This window comes from Canis lupus, chromosome 16, assembly GCF_011100685.1.
Source record: "Canis lupus familiaris isolate Mischka breed German Shepherd chromosome 16, alternate assembly UU_Cfam_GSD_1.0, whole genome shotgun sequence".
In the NCBI taxonomy this organism is placed as follows: domain Eukaryota; kingdom Metazoa; phylum Chordata; class Mammalia; order Carnivora; family Canidae; genus Canis; species Canis lupus.
Window position 1 is genome coordinate 22,089,853 of NC_049237.1, and position 21,246 is coordinate 22,111,098.

Genomic DNA, 21,246 nt, shown 5'->3' on the forward strand with positions numbered 1-21,246 from the left:
ATCTCAATGAACTAATACTTTTATTAGCATCAAGGTAGAGTTTAGTGATTTATCAATTGTATATAATACCCAGTGCTCATCCCATCAAGTACCCTCCTTTTTTTTTTCCAAGTACCCTCCTTAATGCCCATCACCCAGTTACCCCATTCCCCCACCCACCTCCCCGCCCAGCAACTCTCAGTTTGCCTCCTAGAGTTAAGAGTTGCTTACGCTTGTCTCCCTTCTGATTTTTGTCATATTTTAGTTTTCCCTCCTTCTCCCTATGATGCTGTTTTGTTTTTAATATCCACATATGAGTGAAATCATATGTAATTGTCTTTCTCCAATTGACTTATTTCACTTAGCATAATACCCTCATTACATGCATGTCATGGCAAATGGTAAGATTTCATTTTTGATGGCTCAGTAATATTCCATTGGTTTTTAAAAAATACTTTATTTATTTATTCATGAGAGACACAGAGAGAGAGGTGGAAACATAGGCAGATGGAGAAGCAGGCTCCCTCCAGGGAGCCTGATGTGGGACTCAATCCCAGGACCCCAAGATCAAGACCTGAGCCCAAGGCAGATGCTCAACCACTGAGCCACTCAGGTGTCCCTCAGTAATATTCCATTGTATATATAGACCACATCTTCTTTATCCATTCATCTGTCGATGGACATGTGGGCTCTTTCCATAGTTTGGCTATTGTGGACATTGCTGCTATAAACACTGAGGTGCAGGTTTAATCACTATGTTTGTATCCTTTGGGTAAATATCTATAGTGCAATTGCTGGGTCGTAGGGTAGCTCTATTTTTAACTTTTTGAGGAACCTCCATACTGTTTTCCAGAGTGGCTGTATCAGCTTGCATTCCTACCAACAGTGAAGGAGGGTTTCCTTTCTCCACATCCTCTCCAACATTTGTTGTTTCCTGTATTGTTCATTTTAGCCATTCTCACTGGTGTGAGGTGGTATCTCATTATGTTTTTGATTTGTATTTCCCTTATGCCATGCGATGTTGGGCATTTTTTCATGTGTCTGTCTCCTCTTTGGAGATATGACTGTTCATATCTTCTGCCAATTTCTTGACAGGATTATTTGTTTTTTGGGTGCTGAATTTGATAAGTTCTTTATAGGTTTTGTTTACTAACCCTTTATTTGATAAGACACTGGGAAATACCATCTCCCATTCAGTAGAGTGTCTTTTGGTTTTGTCGACTATCTCTGTGCTGTGCAAAAAAGCTTTTATCTTGATGAAGCCACAATAGTTCATTTTTGCTTTTGTTTCCTATACATTTGAAGATGTGTCTAGGTAGAAGTTGCTGTGGCCAAGTTCAAAGAGTTGCTGCTTGTGTTCTCCTTTAGCATTTTGATGGATTCCTGTCTCACATTTAGATCTTTCGTCCATTTTGAGTTTATTTTTGTGTGTGGTGAAAGAAACTGGTCTAGTGTCATTCTGCACATGGCTGTCCAATTCTCCCAGCACCATTTGTTGAAGAGACTGTCTTGTTTCCAGTGGATATTCTTTCCTGCTTTGTCAAAGGTTAGTTGACCACAGAGTTCAGGGTCCATTTCTGGGTTCTCTATTCTGTTCCATTGATCTATGTGTCTGTCTTTGTGCCAGTACCACACTGTCTTGATGATCACAGCTTTGTAATACAGCTTGAAATCAGGCATTGTGATGCCACCAAGCTTTGGTTTTCAACATTCCTCTGGCTATTTGAGGTCTTTTCTCGTTCCATACAAATTTTAGGATTATTTGTTCCAGCTCTGTGAAAAAATGTCAATGGTATTTTGATAGGGACTGCACTGGATGAGTAGATTGCTCTCGACAATATTTGTTCCTCTACCTATGAACATGGAATGTTCTTTCTATCTTCCTTAATTTCTTTCATAAGTGTTCTATAGTTTTCAGGGTACAGATTTTTTACATTTTGGTTAGGTGTGTTCGTAGGTATCTTATGGTTTTTAGTGCAATTGTAAATGGGATTGATGCCTTACTCTTTCTTCTGCCTCATTGTTAGTGTATAGAAATGCCACTGATTTCTATGAATTGATTTTATACCCTACAACTCTACTGAATTCCTGTATCAGTTTTAGCAATTTTTGAGAGGAATCTTTTGGGTTTTCCAAATATAGTATATCATGTCATCTGTGAAGAGGGAATGTTTGACTTCTTCTTTGCCAATTTGAATGCCTTTTATTTCTTTTTGTTGTCTCATTGGTGAGGCTAGGACTTCTAGTACTGTTCTGTTCCTGGTCTTAGGGGAAAGGCTATCAGTTTTTCTTCATGGAGGATGATAGTCACTGTGGACTTTTTGTAGATGGCTTTTATGATATGGAGGTATGTTCCCTGTATCCCTACACTGTGGAGAGTTTTAATCAAAAAAAGATGCTGTATTTTGTCAAAAGCTTTTCTGCATCAATTGAGAGGTTCTTTTCTTTTCTTTCTTTTTTTTTTAAATAAATGTGGTCTTTCATTGACTTGCAGATGTTGAACTACTCTTGTAGCCCAGGAATAAATCCCACTTAGTCATGGTGAATAATCCTTTTAATGCACTGTTGGGTTTGTATTGGTATCTTGGTGAGAATTTTTGCATCCATGTTCATCAGGGATACTGGTCTGTATCCCTGGTTTTGGTGGAGTCTTTGTCTGGTTTTGGGACTATTGTAATGCTGGCCTCATAGAACAAGTTTGGAAGTTTTCCTTCCATTTCTATTTTTTTAAACAGCTTCATAAGAGTAGGACTTAATTGTTCTTTAAATATTTGGTAGAATTCCACTGGGAAGCTATCTGGTCCCAGAGTCTTATTTGTTGGGAGATTTTTGATGGCTGCTTCAATTTCCTTGCTGGTTATAGGCCTGTTTGGGTTTTCTATTTCTTCTTGTTTCAGTTTTGGTAGTTCTCTGTTTCTAGGAATGCATCTATTTGTTCCAGGTTGCCTAATTTGTTGGCATATAGTTGTTCATAATATGTTCTTATAATTGTTTTTCTTTGGTGTTATTGTGATCTTTCCTCTTACATTTATGATTTTATTTATTTGGATCATTTCTCTCTCTCTCTCTCTCTCTCTCTCTCTCTCTCTTTTTTATAAGTCTGGCTAGGGGTTTACTGATCTTGTCTCAGAAAACCAGCTGCTAGTTTCAATGATGTGTTCTACTATTCTTTTGGTTTCTATTTCATTGATTTCTGCCCTAATGCTTATCATTTCTCTTCTGCTGAATTTAGGCTTTATTTGCTGTTCTTTCTCCAGCTTCTTTAGGTCTAAGGCTAGCTTATGTATTGAGACTTTTCTTGTTTTTCTTGTAAAAAGCCTGTCCTGCTATATACTTCCCTTTTAGGACCACCTTTGCTGCATCCCAAAGGTTTTGAAGTGTTGTCTTTCCATTTTCATTGGTTTCCATGACTTTAAAAATTCTTCTTTAATTTCCTGGTTAACCTATTCATTCTTTAGTTGGATGTTTTTTAACCTCCATGTATTTGTGTCCTTTCCAAATTTTCTCTTGTGATTGAGCTCAAGTTTGGAAGTGCTGTGGTCTGAAAATATGCAGGAAATAAACTCAATCTTTTGATATTGACTGAGACCTTATTTGTGACCCTACTCTGTAGTATGTGATCTACAGTATGTGATCTACTCTGGTGAATGTTGCATGTGCACTTGAGAAGAATGTGTATTCTGCTGTTTTAGAATGAAATGCTCTGAATATATCTATGGAGTCCATTTCTCCTGTGTGTCATTCAAAGCTTTTGTTTCCTTGTTGATCTTTGGCTTAGATGATCTGTTCCTTGCTGGGAGTGGGGTGGTAAAGTCCTCTACCATTATTGTATTATTTATAAATGTATTTATTTAATTTGGTTTAATTGGTTGATATAATTGGCCGCTCCCAAGTTAGTATTTACAATTGTTATATCTTCTTGTTAGATAGACCCTTTTATTATGATTAGTATCCTTCTTCATCTCTTATTACAGTCTTTGGCTTAAACTCTAATTTGTCTGAAATAGCGATGGCTACCCCAGCTTTCTTTTGATGTCCATTAGCATAATAAATAGTTCCCCATTCCCTCACTTTCAATCTAGAAGTATCTTTGTGTCTAAAATGTGTCTCTTATAGACAGTATATCGATGGGTCTTGCTTTTTCATCCAATCTGATACCCTTGACTTTAGTTAGGAGTATTTAGTCCATTTACATTCAGAGTGATTATTGAAAGATAAGGATTTAGTGCCATTTTATTATGGTTAAAGTTGCTGTTTCTGTAAATTGTCTCTGTTCCTTTCTGATCTTTGTTACTTTTGGGCTTTCTTTTCACTCAGATAAGTCAGTTTATTAATATTTCTTGGAGGGCTAGTTTAGTGATCAACAATTCTTTTATTTTCTTTCTGTCCTAGAAGCTCTTTATCACTCCTCCTATTCTGAATGATGGCCTTGCTGGATGAAGTATTCTTGGATGCATATTTTTCTCATTTAGCACCTTGAATATATCATGCAGTCCTTTCTGGCCGGCCAGGTCTATCTGGACAGGTCTGCTGCCAGCCTTATGTTTCTACCTTTGTAGGTTAGGGACCTCTTGTCTGCAGCTGCTTTCAGGGCTTTCTCTCTGAAATTTGCAAGCTTCACTATAATATATTGAGGTGTTGACCTATTTTTTTTTTGTCTCTCAGGGAGTTTTCTGTGCTTTCTCAACTTTAATGTCTGTTTCCCTCCCCAGATCAGAGATGTTCTCAGCCATAATTTGTTCAAATAAACCTTCTGCTCCTCTCTCTCTTTACTTTTTTTTTCTGGGACCTCAATTATTCTAATACTGTTTCATTTTATGGTATTGCTGATCTCTCAAATCCTCAAATCACTTCATGATCCAATAGTTAGCTTTTTCACAGCTACCTTATTCTCCATCATTTTGTTTGCTATACTACTGACTCTCTATTCTGTCTTATTTATCCCAGCAGTTAGAGCCTCCATTTTTTATTGCATCTCAGAGAAGTCTTGATTTTAACCTGATTAGATTTTAGTTCTTTTGTTTCTACAGTGAGGAATTCTCTAGTGTCTTCTATGGTTTTCTCAAGCCCAGCTGGTATCTTTATAATCATTGTTTTGAATTCTCATTCTGACATTTTACTTATATTTGTCTTGATAAAATCCCTAGCAATGAGTAGTGGCTCTTGTTCTTTCTTTTGGGCCAGGTCTTCTGTCTTGTCATTATGTCCAGAAAAGAACAGATGAAACAGAGAAAATACAAAAATAGCAACACCACCACCAGAAACATATACAGTAAACAAATCAGTAAGGAACAGAAACACACACACACACACACACACACACACACACACACACAGAATAAAATCAAAGAAGAAGTTGAGCAGGATGATAAACTAGATCTTGGGTATATTTTGGTCTGTTGCTAGCACAAACTAGATCCCAAAATAGGAAAGAAAAAAAACACATACGAAAATAAAATTGAATGAAAGGAAGCCAAAAATGGGAAAAAAAACATAAATGTAAAAATGAAAATTAAAAAAGATCTAAAAAAAGATTTGATATAATAAGGAAATAGCTGAAAAGGAAGAAATTATAAAAACAAAAGACTAAAGAATAAGAAGAAAAAACCAGGAATGCTAAATATTGCCTTCCTCAAGAGCTTAAGTTTTGCAGTTCTCTATAATGGGTAAACTGGTATTAGCAGGATGTTCCTACTGGTTTTCTAGGGGAAGCGCCTGTTGTGCTGATTCTCGGGTGTCTTTCCCCATGTGGAATTGCATTTGCCCTTGTCAAGGGGTTGTGCTCATGTCAAGGGGTTGTGCTCAGTGTGAGAGGCTCTGGATTGCTCTTTGTGCCTGATTTGCTGCCTGAAGGCTTTCTGCACTGATGTGGGGGATGAAAATGGCGGTGTCCCAACTCTAGCTCTGGAGCTGAACATTTGTGCCCTCTACCTTTCAGTATAACTCACAGAAAAGTAGTCAATCACTCTTGTCTCCCTGGTTTCCAACCTCTTTGTTCACCCAGCCTGTGACCAAGCGTTTTTATCTGGGATATAGGATTCCATTTCCAGCCTCCAAACTTTATGGACTCCTTTGGCGTGCCCCCATGTCACTCCTCTCAGGGGATGGAGGGGGCTCTCACCATAGTTCTGCTTCTTGCTGGGCATTTGCTTGGAGAGTGGTCACCTGACCATGCAGTCATTCATGGTTTACTGTAACACTGAGTAAAAAGTCAGCACCTGGACTCGATGTTTTCAGCTGGATTCCCTGTCGATGCTTGGGAACTCTGCCACACTCAGGCACCTGCATTCTTTTTGAGACCCTGGGGATCCTGAGACCATGCTGTCCCATCTGGGATTCCACCCCTCTTCACCTCCTGAGGACCTTTCAGGCAGACTTCTAAAAGTTCTGATTTTGTTCTATGCTGCTTATAATACTTTCTGGTAACATGTTTACAGAGACTCCCTCCCCCTGTGGTTTATCTTCTAATAAATGTATTGCCTTGGATTCATATCTCCACACCTCCTACCTTGCAAAAAGTGGTCACTTTTCTATTTGTAGAATTGCAGCAATTCTTTTTTTTTTTTTTTTTCAGATCTCTGGTTGATTTCACAGGTGTTCAGAATGACTTGATAACTATCTAGCCGAATTCTAGGGATCAGATGAAAGTAGGGTCTCCTACTCCTCTGCCATCTTAACTCCTCTGAAAACCTAATTCTTACATGAAAAAGATCTTGTTGTAAATAGTAACTTCACTTTCTAATTGCTATTGTCTTTAAGGCTGAAGAAACTAAGACAAATTTATGGGGCTACCATGCTATCAAAGGAATCTCCTTAACAGGGCTGTTTCTTAAAGGTCTCAGAGGTTTCCTGGCACAGCTCAGCCTACTGTGCTTTGACTGGCTCAAGTTTTGTAAATTTTTATATTTGATTCAAAGTATCCATCTCTCTCATATCTTGAAAAATTTCCAAATGCACCAGAAGCATTTAGACAATTTTAAGTGAAATAGGAACTGAATAAAGTAGAAATTACTTTTAAAGAAGTGAGGCTATTACTGATATTTATTTTTTGAAATTGGTGAGTTTCTGAACAGAGACTTGTGATGTCTAATAGCTCTTTCATTTTTTTTTTTTTTGATGTATAATAGCTCTTTCAAAAGTGAGTTTAGGTTCCAGGTGAACTCTTCCAAAGAATTAATAGCCACAGCTTGGGGGTACCAATCTAATCAAAAACAAAACAACTGCCCTTCCCTGCTAACTAACAGTTAACAGAGAGATAGGCACGGATTTAGTCAATGATAGCCCATTCTAAAGGAAAGTTGCTGCTTTAAGTAAAAGAGAATCTATTTATTACACGCTAAGGCTAGTAAGATAAATGGACGTTTCCTTGCTTTCTTTTCTTTCTTTTCTGTAGATTTTGTATAGACCTTAAAACAAAAATGAAACAAACTCTGAACCTATTTATTTAGTACAATTTCTAGTAACATACTGTCAGAGTTTGGAGACTATTTCTTTCTTCTTTTGGGGGCATTTTATATATTTATTGTCAGATCTAAGACAAATACTTCTTGAAAAATTAAGAGGCAGTAAAAGGTAGTGCTTTCTTCTTTTCTTTATTGAAGTTTTAATTTAAATTCTAGTTAGTTAACATATAGTGAAATATTGGTTTCATGAGTAGAACTTGGTGATTCATAACTTACATATGACACCTGGTGCTCATCACAATAAGGGCACCTCCTTAATACCCATCACCCATTTAGCTCATCTCCCTCCCATCTCCCCTTCAGCAAACCTCAGTTTGTTCTCTATAGTTAAAAGTCTATTTTCTAGTTTGCCTCTCTTTTTTTTCTCCCTATGTTCATGTTTTGTTTCTTAAATTACATGTGAGCGAAACATGGTATTTGTCTTTCTCTAATTTCACTTGGCATAATACTCTCTAGATCCATCCACATTGTTGCAAATGGCAAGATTTCATTATTTTTGATGGCTGAGTAACAGTGTGTATATATCTTCTGTATATATCTTCTTCATCCATCTATTAGTCAATGGATATTTGAAGTCTTTCCATAATTCTCTTATCAACAACAATGGCTATTGTTGATAAGAGAATATTTCTGAGGCACAGGAAGAGCTGTGAATTTGGCCCACCATGAAGAACTGTTGGTACTGAGAACACCTTGGGATATAAACAACTGAAATGCATACATTTAGGAACAACTCCCAGTGTAATTACTAAAAGTTTAATATTTTAACAAAATAAAAACACTTGTCTTGGGATGCCTGTGTGGCTCAGTGGTTAAGCATCTGCCTTTGGCTCAGAGCATGGTTCTGGAGTCCCGGGATTGAGTCCCGCATCGGGCTCCCTGCATGAAGCCTGCTTCTCCATCTGCCTGTGTCTCTGCCTCTCTCTGTCTCTCTCATGAATAAATAAATAAAATCTTAAAAAGCAACAACAACAAAAAACATTTGTCTTTACCAAGATGTAAAAAATTATAAGAACTGTCTGTGGTCTGAAACCACAGGGAGGCCCTTTCTATAGGAATAGGTGAAAGAGCTCATTTCTGTCTCTGATTCTTCTTGGTGACTGCATGCAGATGGGATTAAAACTCCCCTTCTTGTCACTGCCCATTTGAGGTTCACACTGAACTATGGAGAATGCTAGTGCTTTCTGTTCTCATCTGCCTATCAGATTTGTTCTCAGGGGACCTACACTAAGCTATCTCAGAGAACTACTTTCTTTGATGTTATTTTTTATATATAATAATAAAATTCCACTCATTTATTCAATGAATATGTATTGAGCACTCAGTGCATGTTCCAGAATGTGATAAAATATACAAGATGATCAACCACTCTCACGTCCCCTATTCAGGGAATGAGATTAGATCCATCTGGGGAATGAAGTTGTCTGCTCAGGGAATGCTGTTCATAAAGCAGGGTACTTACTGCTATATAAAAGATCTCCATAAGCACACACACAAGGCAAATACTGGTGGCTGAAAGAATAGCAAAGTGGACCCCACAAGATATACTATTTCAATTTTAAGTTCATGAAAAATAATAATTCATTTTTAAAAAGGATTACTTTTACAAAAGCCTGTTTGGATAGCATCTACTCTTCTACATTCCTGGTGGACACAAATTAATGCAGTTTGAGAGACAATCTAACATGCCTAACACATCAGCATCAGAATATGATTTTAATGAGCCAGAGGCTGTGGGTACAATCTTCAGGTTCCCTGAGGTGATGGTATGATGAAAGCAACATTTATCCCCACAAAGCTTGGTCTAAGTTTCATCAGGAAATGAAAATGCTGCTCTTGTTAGGTTGCATTTTTGAAAAGGGGGCACCGGAGCACGTTTGAAAATAAGGAGTGCTTTTAGCAGTGACAACCCTCCCATGGTCGTGCAGCCACCCCCCGTCTCCTGGGAGCAGACTTATAATCTGCAAAGGCAAGGACTGAAAGTGAGTTGTTAGGGACCAGAAACAGGGGACTGAGGTGTTGGGAAATTTAATTAGCATGTGTGAAAATAAAAGGGCCTATAGGTGAAAGCTACTCTAGGAGTGTGAAGAATTATGATTGCTTTTTGAGATATTCCCATTTCTCAAGAATGAACAAGCCTGGGGAAAGAAAGATGAGCTGTAGTTGTTTTGTTTATTTTTTAAAAAATATTTTTCAGGTCTTTTGCTGGCAAGGTTGATGTGGAGAACAAAGGCAAAAGAAATGTAGATAAAATTAAAGTTCCTTACAACTTGCAGCCTATTGACAAATACTTGAGACAGGCAGAGAATGACATTCCTCCAGGAACTCCCAACTGTCTTAATTTTAATGCTTTGCTAGAGGAAAAAACAACCTTAGTGTGACAACAGTTAGGCCTCCAGGATCCTATAAAGCTTCTTTAACATACAAAAATCCTTTTGGAAACTTCCTTTGTAAAGACAAACTTAAAAAATACATAACCAATCACTGCTCATATTCCCAGTGCAGCTCCTTCTGCCCAGGAGTCCAGTCCGGGTGCTTCAATAATAAATCAACTTATTTTTTTGCACCAATGACATCTTGAGAATTCTTTCTTATCCATACACTCCAGAAGCCAACAACATTCCAAAACTACATGAGGAGGAATTTGAGCTGCATCTTGAAAGATGAACAGGACTCTTAGAAATGAAGGTGCAGGGAAGAGCATTTGGAGCAGAAGAAAGTAGAGGAACAAAGGTGTGCTTGGAGAGAGTGGGCAGAAATGTGACTAACATACACAAAGGCTGTTGTGGAAAAACTAGTGTGGTGGAAACATAGAAAGAATCCAAATCCTCTTAAATTAAGGATCGAGACTTTATTCATAAGTTGTGGGGAGAATTGTAGGGGAAGTCATGGCAACTGCTGAAGAGAGGAACGCCATTGTCTGGGTTAAGCCTTAGAAAACTGTCAGAAGAGAACTAAAGAGCAGGAGGTAACCACCACATTCAGGTGAGAGATGAAAATCCCAGGGCATGAGCAAAGGAAGTATAAAAGCAATGCCTGTGATAAGGAAGGGACAGAAGCAAGACACTATAGAGACAGAACACTGAGATTTGACTCCTGGCTAGACGTGGGGGCCTGCAGGTGCCAGGAGGAGGGTGCTCAGATGATTCTGAGTTTCAAGATAAGGCTTTCTTCCTTCCTATGTGAGGAAACAGGATGGTAAGATGGGAATAAAGGAGATGAATGATGGGAAGTAAAACAGACTGTAACTAGAAGAAAAACAGTAGCTAAAGATGGATTTAGCACACCTAACAGAAAACACAATCATGTGAGAAATTTTAAAATAACTGATTTATTCATTTTGGACTATATGCTATCCATGTAAAGCAAAACAAAAGACACTTTAAATGTCTGAAAGTGGCAGCTGAAGGGGGGGAGGGAGTCAGAAGATCCTTCCTAACCCTGATACTGTCTAACTGGAGAGAAAATGTAGCCAAAGCTAACATTGACTATATATACTGCTTTCACCTTGCTGTAAAATTTTTCACCTACCCAGAGATTACAGATCCTCCTCATTCTTTGCTTTTAAGATTTTATTTATTTATTCATCACACACACACACACACACACACACACACAGAGAGAGAGAGAGAGAGAGAGAGAGAGAGAGAGAGAGGCAGAGACACAGGCAGAGGGAGAAGCAGGCTCCACGCAAGGAGTCTGACGTGGGACTCGATCCCAGGTCTCCAGGATCAGGCCCTGGGCCGAAGGCGGCGCTAAACCGCTGAGCCACCCGGGCTGCCCCTTCCTCATTCTTTTTAATAACTATACTTGCTATATACTTCATGGATATGACACAATTGATCTATTAATCTCCTTCTGAAGGATACAGGTGAGGAGAGGAACAATGCATCAGTGTTGCCTAAAAGCAGGCATGTAGGAAGAAGCTGATGTTTCATATCACCCTGTAGCTCATTTCCTCCACTGTATTTTTATTTATTTATTTAGACTAAAACTCTGTTAGAAAAGACACAGACACATAGAAACCAGCTGCCCATTCTGGCATTGTCCATCTAATGTTGTTTTTTTCTCACAGCAGGCACACCTTATCCCAAATGAGCAGGCTATTTGCTTTTAAGCACATAAACTGGCAGTTATTATTATTTTTTAATGTTTGTTTGATGCTTCAATAGAATCTTGGACACGAGTGGCAGCATGAACTAGACCATGCCTGGAGCTCCAAGTTAGAGCCACGGCCAAGATACATGTCCTACAGTTACGGTGGCTGAAGAAAACCTGCCTGGTGGAAAAATCATAAAATAACTTAGGCATAGGCACTTACTACATTTCGGTTCAACATACCTCGAACTCCAGATAGTGATCCTTCAGTCTGTATTCATCTATCTCCTTGGCTTTAACTTTCTTGTCTGGGGGATAGGAGCGGTGCTCAGCCAGCTCAGTGGTAATCTGCTTCAGCTTGCTTTCATGAGATTTCAGCTGTTCCTCCTGCAGGAAATTATTAAGCTATTTAGCATCCGGAAAATAAGTCAATCAAAAAAATCATAGAGTACTTTTCAAAATCTCTGATGATGAATGATTTTAATTAATCAAAACAGTCCAGTGTGCCGCTGCTGCCCCATCTTATCAACTTTCTCAGACTAGTATTCATATGTACCTCTGCAGAATGACAACCAGGCCCCTTGCTGAAATCCAAACACTTTCAGAGCCCCTTATCAAGGGTAGCTGTCATGGAGTGAGACCAGGCTTCCTAAGGAATAGTTCAAAAGGCAAGGCCCCAGTGAAGCACCTATCCTTAGAGTCCTGCATGACTTTTTCATTCCCTGTTCACTCAGCAATGCTGCTGATTCCTCCGTCTGTCACAATGAATGAAGAGCATCTCTGCTTAGTTTTTTTTTTTTTCCATTTTGAGAAAAGCAATGCCACCAATAAATCATTCTCTGTAGACTATCAGATGATATTCTAAAAAATGCAGCAGCTTATGCTTTTTCCCTCCAAAGTAGTATAGGTTCTGACTTCTTTCAAAATCATATTGACCCAAAGTAATGATTCAATTAAATGTACCTATAGAGCAATTCTTGCCTAGACAGTGTTACTATAGATAGGCACCAAGCACCAACGCAACATGATTGATCCTATGTCAGAGAACTCCCATCCTACCAGCACCATTTTTATCACCTTACAATAATGAAAGATGCTGATCAAACCCTCTGACAACATTTTAAAAATGAAAAAGATTGGCATTTTCTTGCATTCCTGTAATTGCATAACCACTTTTTAATATTCCACTTTCACAAATATATTACCCAAATTCTTGTTGAATATAAATTTTACATGCACAGTAAGACATAATGGATGAAAGTGAATGAAAGGAACTGATTAAAGTAGGTGATAAATATATATTGTATAATAATATCATAATTTTTAAAATAGCAGACAAAAGGGATTTCCCTCTTTTATTAACTTCTTATTTTAGGAACATACCATTTGTACTTCTTATAAAAGGCATGACATTAAAAAAAAAAGATGAGTTTTTCCCTTCTGTTCCCAAAATTCATGTCACTGTGGATGAACACAAGCAGAATTAAAGGTAAAAAATTAACATGCACAACATATCATCACCACAATTTCCAGCTGAATTTTTTCCATATGGCATTTTATAAATCAAAATTATTATCTAGGTGAAGAGTTGGACTAAGGCTGGTGGTGAAAGCCTCCAGGACAGGAAAGCCCAGCCCCAGAGAAGCAGGAATGTTAAAAATCTGCACCGGGGGGGATCCCTGGTGGCTCAGTGGTTTGGCGCCTGCTGGAGTCCCCAGATCCAGTCCCACATCAGGCTTCCTGCATGCAGCCTGCTTCTCCCTCTGCCTGTGTCTCTGCCTCTCTATCTTTCAAGAATAAATAAATAAAATCTTAAAAAAAAAATCTGCACCAGATTCTTCCCATACGGAAAGGTGCTCATCAGGGAAACTGGGCAGAACCGCAGGAGGGGCAGTGGAGCCTCCAATCTCCCAGAGTCACTGAGGAAGTACGCCAGGGAAGAGTGGCCACAGACTGTGGGCAGACCTCGGTAAAGGGCTGGAGTGTGCCCGGTGGGGCCTCAGGGAGAAGCCGGTTGGTCAGGCAGGGACTCCGGACCGAGGGGGCTGTGCCTTGCTGCCTTCAGGAGCTGAGGCTCCAAGAGTGCGATTCCAGTAGGACAGACTGTGGATCCCAGGGCGTGGGGGGACACAGCCCACAATCCTGCGCTCCCCTGGAGATAGGCGGAGGCAGGGAGGGCACAGGACAGCGACGACTCTCCTGACCACTGGGTGCCCCCGAGCTGTGCAGATCAGCACCCCTGCCCCGGAAGCATCCAGGCCAGTGTGGACTGGGAGCTACAAGTGGTTACCCTGGGAGCTGACTCCATAGCTGGAGAGCTGGCCTGCCGCCAGTGCTGTTGTTCCTCTGGTGTCACCCTGTGCCTGGGAGGGGTGAGGCTGCCAGGGAACAGAGGCCTCATGGGGTAACGGCTCCCACTGAGCCCCGGCACCTGGCAGGGGGTGGGGAATCTCCCCCAGGTGCACACACCTGAGAATCAGCACAGCAGACCCACCCCTGGAAAAGCAGCTGGAAGAACAGGGGAAGAGCAAGCTCTTGACCGAGTAGTGCTGGAAAGCTCCAATGGAAGTCGAGAGATTCACAGTATATAGAACGAGAGGGTACCCCTCCTATTTTTTTTCTTTTCTTCCTTTTTCCAGTACAACTAGTTTTTATATCAGACTATAAATTTCCATTTTTTCCTCTTTTCCCACCTTAACTACAATATTTTACCACCTCTTCATTTTTAAGATTCTTCATTTTTGACTTTGATATTTCTACAAATACAGGTCCTAGGTATATTTTCCACTTCTAAATTCCCTTCAACATATTCAACTTAATTTTGGAGATATACATGATATGTTTTCTTTGTTTTGTGTTTTTTATTTTCTCTGCCTCATTTTGTTCTACAATGGCAGAAGTTAATACCTTCTAAACCATACCAGTATGCACCCAGAACCAACTGTGCTGGTTCATTCTGTGAGATTCCTCATTCCCATTCTGCCCCCCTCTTTTTTTTTTTAAGATTTATTTATTTACTTATTCATAGACACACAGACAGAGAGAGAGGCAGAGACACAGGCAGAGGGAGAAGCAGGCTCCATGCAGGGAGCCTGATGCAGGACTCAATCCCGGGTCTCCAGGAACACACTCCTGGCTGCAAGTGGCGCCAAACCACTGCACCACTGGGCTACTCTCTGCCCACCTCTTTTATCACATTTATGTTTTGGGGGTCAATGTTGGAGCCCTCTACAAGTATTTCTGGTTTATATAAACTTGGGACTGAGCATCTTCTAACATACAGAACTTAATATACTCAGAAACAAGAGGATCACCCTCTAGAACCCCTCAGATAGACTACATTCTCCCTCCACTACACTTCCTCACCACCACCATCTCCCAGTCCAGGCCTTTTCTTTCTTTCTTTTCTGTTCTTTTTCTTCTTCTTTGGGATTCCTGGCCTTTTACTTTTTACTATTTTGTTTTAAAATTTGTTTTTCACTTTAGAGGTCCTTTTGTTTTATTTCGCTCTGATCTTTGTTTTCAGTGTTTGGCCTCTGACCTTGGAAGAATCACCTAGGGGAAATTTCTTGGGTCATGGTTGATATTCTTTTTGTTTGTTTGTTTTTAAAGATTTTATTTATTTATTTATTCATGAGAGAGAGAGAGAGAGAGAGAGAAAGAGAGAGAGAGGCAGAGATTCAGGCAGAGGGAGAAACAGGCTCCATGCAGGGAGCGTGACATAGGACTCAATCCTGGGTCTCCAGGATCATGCCCTGGGCCGAAGGCAGCGCTAAACTGCTGAGCCACAGGGGCCGCAGCACGGTTGATATTCTTGATGCAGCCCACTCATACAGACACTCTGCACTGAGCAAAATGAGCTTCCAAGATAGAGCTTCCAAGATAGGCAGAAACTGAAAGCATGTGTGACCACAAAACCAGCTCTGCAAGAAATATTAAGGGGAACTCTGTAAAAGAAAGAGGAAGTCCAAAGAAATAATCCACAAAAACAGGGACTGAATGGGTATTCTGATGACACTAAATGCATATCTTTCAATAGCAACTCTGAATATGACTGGGCTTAATGATCACATCAAAAGATGCAGGGCTTCAGACTGAATAAAAAAGCAAGGTCCATCTATTTGCTGTCTACAAGAGACTCATTTTAGACTTAAGGACACCTAAAGCCTAAAAATGAAAGGGTGGAGAACCATTTACCATTTAAATGGTCCTCAAAGAAGGTCATCCTCATATCAGATAAATTAAAGTTTATCCCAAAGGCTGTAGTAAGAGATGAAGAGGGATACTATATCATACTTAAAGGATCTATCCAACAAGAGGACCTAAAAATCATGAATATTTATGCCCCAAATGTGGGAGCTGCCAAGTATATCAATCAATTAATAACCAAAGTTAAGACATACTTGGATAATAGTACAGTAATACTGGGAGACTTCAAAATGGCACTTTCTATAAATGATAGATATTCTAAGCACAACATCTCCAAAGAAATAAGAGCTTTAAATGATACACTGGACCGGATGGATTTCAGATACTTCCAAAACTTTAATGCAAACACACCTGAATACACATTCTTCTAAGTGCACATGGAACTTTCTCCAGAATAGACCATATACTGGGTCACAAATCTGGTCTCAATCATACCAAAAGATTGGGATTATCCCTGCATATTTTTAGACCATTATGCTTTGAAACTTGAACTCAATCACAAGAAGACATTTGGAAGAAACTCAAATACGTGGAGGTTAAAGAGCATCCTGCTAAAAGATGAATGGGTCAACCAGGAAATTAGAGAGGAGTTAAAAAGACTCATGGAAACTAAGGAAGATGAAAATACAACCATTCAAAATCTTTGGGATACAGCAAAAGCAGGAGGGAAATACATCGCAAAACAAGCATTCCTCAAAAAACTCAGATACAAGCTAACCTGGAAAAAAACTCAAATAGAAGTTACCCTCACAGCTAAAGGAACTAGAGAAAGAACAGCAAATAAAACCTACACCAAGTAGAAGAAAAGAGTTAATAAAGATTCGAGCAGAACTCAATGAAATAGAGACGAGAAGAGCTGTAGAACAGCTCAACAAAATCAGGAGTTGGTTCTTTGAAAAAATTAATAAGATAGATAAACCACTCAGGTCCTATTCCCAGGGTCCTGGGATCGAGCCCCACATTGGGCTCTCTACTCAGTGGGGAGTCTGCTTCTCCCTCTGACTCTGTCCCCACTTGTGCTATGTATTTCTGTCAAATAAATAAATAAAATATTTTTAAAAAGACAGATAAACCATTAGCCAGTATTATACAAAGAAAAAAGACTCAAATTAATAATAGCACAAATGAAAAAGGAGAGATCACCACCAACACCAGGAAATACAAATGATTTTAAAAGCATATTATGAAAAAAAAAACATATTATGAGCAGATATACCCCAATAAATTAGGCAATCTAGAAGAATTGGATGCATTTCAAGAAAACCACAAACTACCAAAACTGGAACAGGAAGAAATACAAAACCTGAACAGGAACCAGCAAGGAAATTGAAGCAGTCATCAAAAACCTCCCAAGACACAAATGTCCAGCGCCAGATGGCTTCCCATGAGAATTCTATCAAAAGCTTCAAGAAGAAATAATACTTATTCTGCTAAAGCTTTTCTGAAAGATAGAAAGGAATGGAATACTTCCAAACTTGTTCTATGAGGCCAGCATCACCTTAATTCCAAAACCAGACAAAGACCCCATCAAGAAGGACAGTTATTATTATTTTTCAAAGATTTTATTTATCTATTCAGGAGAGACAGAGAGAGAGAGAAAGAGAGAGAGAGAGACAGACACAGAGACAGAGACAGAGACACAGGCAAAGGGAAGAAGCAGACTCCATGGAGGGAGCCCAACATGAGACTCGATCCTGGGTTTCCAGGATCAGGTCCTGGGCTGAAAGCGGCACTAAACCGCTGAGCCAACTGGGCTGCCCCAAAAAGGGGAATTACAGACCAATAACCCTGATGAACACAGATGAAAAAATTCTCAACAAGATACTAGCCAATAGGATAAAACAATACATTAAAAAGATTATTCACCATGACCAAGAGGGATTTATCCCTGGGATACAAGGCTGGTTCAACACTTGTAAAGCAATCAACATGATACATCATATCAACAAGAGAAAAAACAAGAACCACAGTATTCTCTCAATAGATGCAGAGAAAGCATTTGACAAAATACAGCTTCCATTCCTGACCAAAACTCTTCAGAGTGTAGGGATAGAGGGAACATTCCTCAGTATCTTAAAGCCATCTATGAAAAGCCCACGGCAAATATCATTCTCAATAGGAAAACACTGGGAGCCTTTCCCCTAAGATCAGGAACAGGAATGGGATGTCCACTCTCACCACTGCTATTCAACATAGTACTGGAAGTCTTAGTCTCAGCATACAGACAACAAAAGAAATAAAAGGCATTCAAATTGGCAAAGAAGAAGTCAAACTCTCCCTCTTCGCAGATGACATGACACTGTACATAGAAAACCCAAAACTCCACCCCAAGATTTCTAGAACTCATACAGCAATTTGGCAGTGTGGCAGGATACAAAATCAATGCCCAGAAGTCAGTGGCATTTCTATACACTAACAATGAGACTGAAGAAAGAGAAATTAAGGAGTCAATCCCATTTACAATTGCACCCAAAAGCATAAGATACCTAGGAATAAACCTAACCAAAGAGGATAAAGGATCTAATCCTAAAAACTACAGAACACTTCTGAAAGAAAATGAGGAAGACACAAAGAGATGGAAAAACAGTCCATGCTCATGGATTGGAAGAATTAATATTGTGAAAACGTCCATGTTAGCCAGGGCAAGTTTACACATTTAACGCAATCCCTATCAAAATACCATGGAGTTTCTTCAGAGAGTTGGAACAAATCATCTTAAGATTTGTGTGGAATCAGAAAAGACCTTGAATAGTCAGGGGAATATTAAAAAAGAAAACCATAGCTGGGAGCATCACAATGCCAGATTTCAGGTTGTACTACAAAGCTGTGGTCATCAAGACAGTGTGGTACTGGCACAAAAACAGACACATAGATCAATGGAACAGAATAGAGAATCCAGAAATGGGCCCTCAACTCTATGGTTGAGGTCTCCCTTTAATTATGTTTTATATTCCCCAAATGAATGAGACCGTATAATGTTTGTCCTTCTCCGATTGACTTATTTCACTCAGCATAATACCCTCCAGGTCCATCCACCTCGAAGCAAATGGTAGGTATTTGTCGTTTCTAAAGGCTGAATAATATTCCATTGTATACATAGTCCACATCTCCTTTACCCATTCATCTTTCAATGGACATCGAGGCTCCTTTCACAGTTTGGCTATTGTGGACATTGCTGCTATAAACATCGGGGTGCAGGTGTCCCGCCATTTCACTGTATCTGTATCTTTGCACTCCCCAGCAGTGGCAATTGCTGGGTCGTAGGGCAGATCTATTTCTAACTCTTTGAGGAACCTCCACACAGTATTCCAGAGTGGGCGTACCAGTTCACATTCCCACCAACAGTGCAAGAGGGTTCCCCTTTCTCCACATCCTCTCCAACATTTGTTGTTTCCTGTCTTGTTAATTTTCACCATTCTTACTGGTGTGAGGTGGTATCTCATTGTGGTTTGGTTTTGTATTTCCCTGATGGCAAGTGACGCAGAACATTTTCTCATGTGCTTGTTGGCCAGGTCTTCTTTGGTGAAATTTCTGTTCATGTCTTTAGCCCATTTCATGATTGGATTGTATGTTTCTTGGATGTTGAGTTTCATAAGTTCTTTATAGATCTTGGATACTAGCCCTTTATCTGATAGGTCGTTTGCAATATCTTCTCCCATTCTGTAGGTTGTCTTTTAGTTTTGTTGGTTGTTTCTTTGGCTTTGCAAAAGCTTTTTATCTTGAGTAAGTCCCAATAGTTCAATTTTGCTTTTGTTTCCCTTGCCTTCATAGATGTATCTTGCAAGAAGTTGCTGTGGCCAAGTTCAAAAAAAGGGTGTTGCCTGTGTTCTCCTCTAGGATTTTGATGGATTCTTTTCTCATTTAGATCTTTCATCCATTTTGAGTGTATCTTTGTGTATGGTTTAAGAGAATGGTCTAGTTTCATTCTTCCGCACGTGGCTGTCCAATTTTCCCAGCACCATTTATTGAAGAGACTGTCCTTTTTCCAGTGGATAGTCTTTCCTACTTTGTCGAATATTAGTTGACCATAGAGTTGAGGGTCCATTTCTGGATTCTCTATTCTGTTCCATTGATCTATGTGTCTGTTTTTGTGCCAGTACCACACTGTCTTGATGACCACAGCTTTGTAGTACAACCTGAAATCTGGCATTGTGATGCTCCCAGCTATGGTTTTCTTTTTTAATATTCCCCTGACTATTCAAGGTCTTTTCTGATTCCACACAAATCTTAAGATGATTTGTTCCAACTCTCTGAAGAAACTCCATGGTATTTTGATAGGGATTGCGTTAAATGTGTAAATTGCCCTGGCTAACATGGACGTTTTCACAATATTAATTCTTCCAATCCATGAGCATAGAATGCTTTTCCATCTCTTTGTGTTTGGTGGATTTTCTTATATCTCAAAAGTTCTTCTACCACTTGACTGTACAGTAATATTGCACAAATGGCATCATTTTGGTGGTCCTCAGGGTGAAACCAGGCAGTTTCTGATGATGTCACACAAGGCCACGATATCATCACTATCTAGAGGTTGAGCAGGTTATGACAACCCTTTATCCCTCGGTAACTAAGCCCTGACATCTTGACACCCCAAAACAGGGGGGAGAGGGTAAGTCATTAATGTCACCCCTTTAGGCCCACCAGGACAGGGTCTTGGCTCATAATTTTAAGATATAAAAATTTTATCTAGGGTGCATGGGTTAAGCATCTGCTTTAGGCTCAGGCTATGACCCTGGGGTCTTGGGATTGAATCCTGAGTTGGGCTCCCTGTTTAAGGGGGAGCCTTGTTCTCCTTCTACCCCTCCCCAGATCATGCTCTCTCTCTTGCTCTCAAAAATAATTTTTTTATATAGAGAGGGAAGAACTAAAGACTACCAAGAAGTGAATAATTATGACCATAAATTAAGATTATATAGCATCATTCTAAATTAAAAAAAGATATTCAGAAATTATGAGTCAAATGTATTTGTTAGGGATTTGTTATAATGCACATCTTAAAGGCCAAACAAGGAAAAAAATCCAAGTCTAAAGCCATCAAAATAAAGAGAACATGAACAGTTTTTAAGAAGCTAAGTACATAAGTGGAAAACTAAATGAGAGAGAGGGCAGGAGCAAGTAGAGTAGATGAAAGATGACAAAATTCATTTTTAAATATTAACTAGGGGTGCCTGAGTGGTTCAGTCGGTTAAGCATCTGACTGTTCATTTGGGCTCTGTTCATGATCTCAGGGTCATGAGACTGAACCACAGGTCAGCCCTGTGCTCAGCATGGAGTCTTTGAGATTCTCTCTCTTCGTCTCCCTCTGCCACTCCTGCTTTCTCTCTCTCTAAAACAAACAAATAACCCTCCCCCCAAATTATTATCAACTAACTAAAATAAAAACCCAACAAGATACCAGAAAAGTAGAGGGAGAAAAAAAAACTTTGAGATTTTATTCAAACCTGTCACTTGTACACTAATAATAGATGTAAGTAGATGAAAGCAATACTTCAGTAAC

At 39.4% G+C, this 21,246-nt stretch overlaps 1 protein-coding gene across 4 annotated transcripts in view; it reads right to left on the reverse strand.

Moving 5' to 3' along the window:
* The window catches only part of PSD3 (pleckstrin and Sec7 domain containing 3), a 594,054-nt gene that overhangs the window by 25,325 nt on the left and 547,483 nt on the right, over positions 1-21,246 (reverse strand). For all 4 annotated transcript variants that reach the window (XR_005371404.1, XM_038559855.1, XM_038559856.1 and 1 more), the window contains one exon: positions 11,784-11,927. Coding sequence is in view for 3 of the 4 variants with exons in the window: in XM_038559855.1 (XP_038415783.1) it covers positions 11,784-11,927 (144 nt within the window). In the remaining variant the exon portion in view is untranslated. The remainder of the gene's footprint in view (positions 1-11,783; positions 11,928-21,246) is intronic.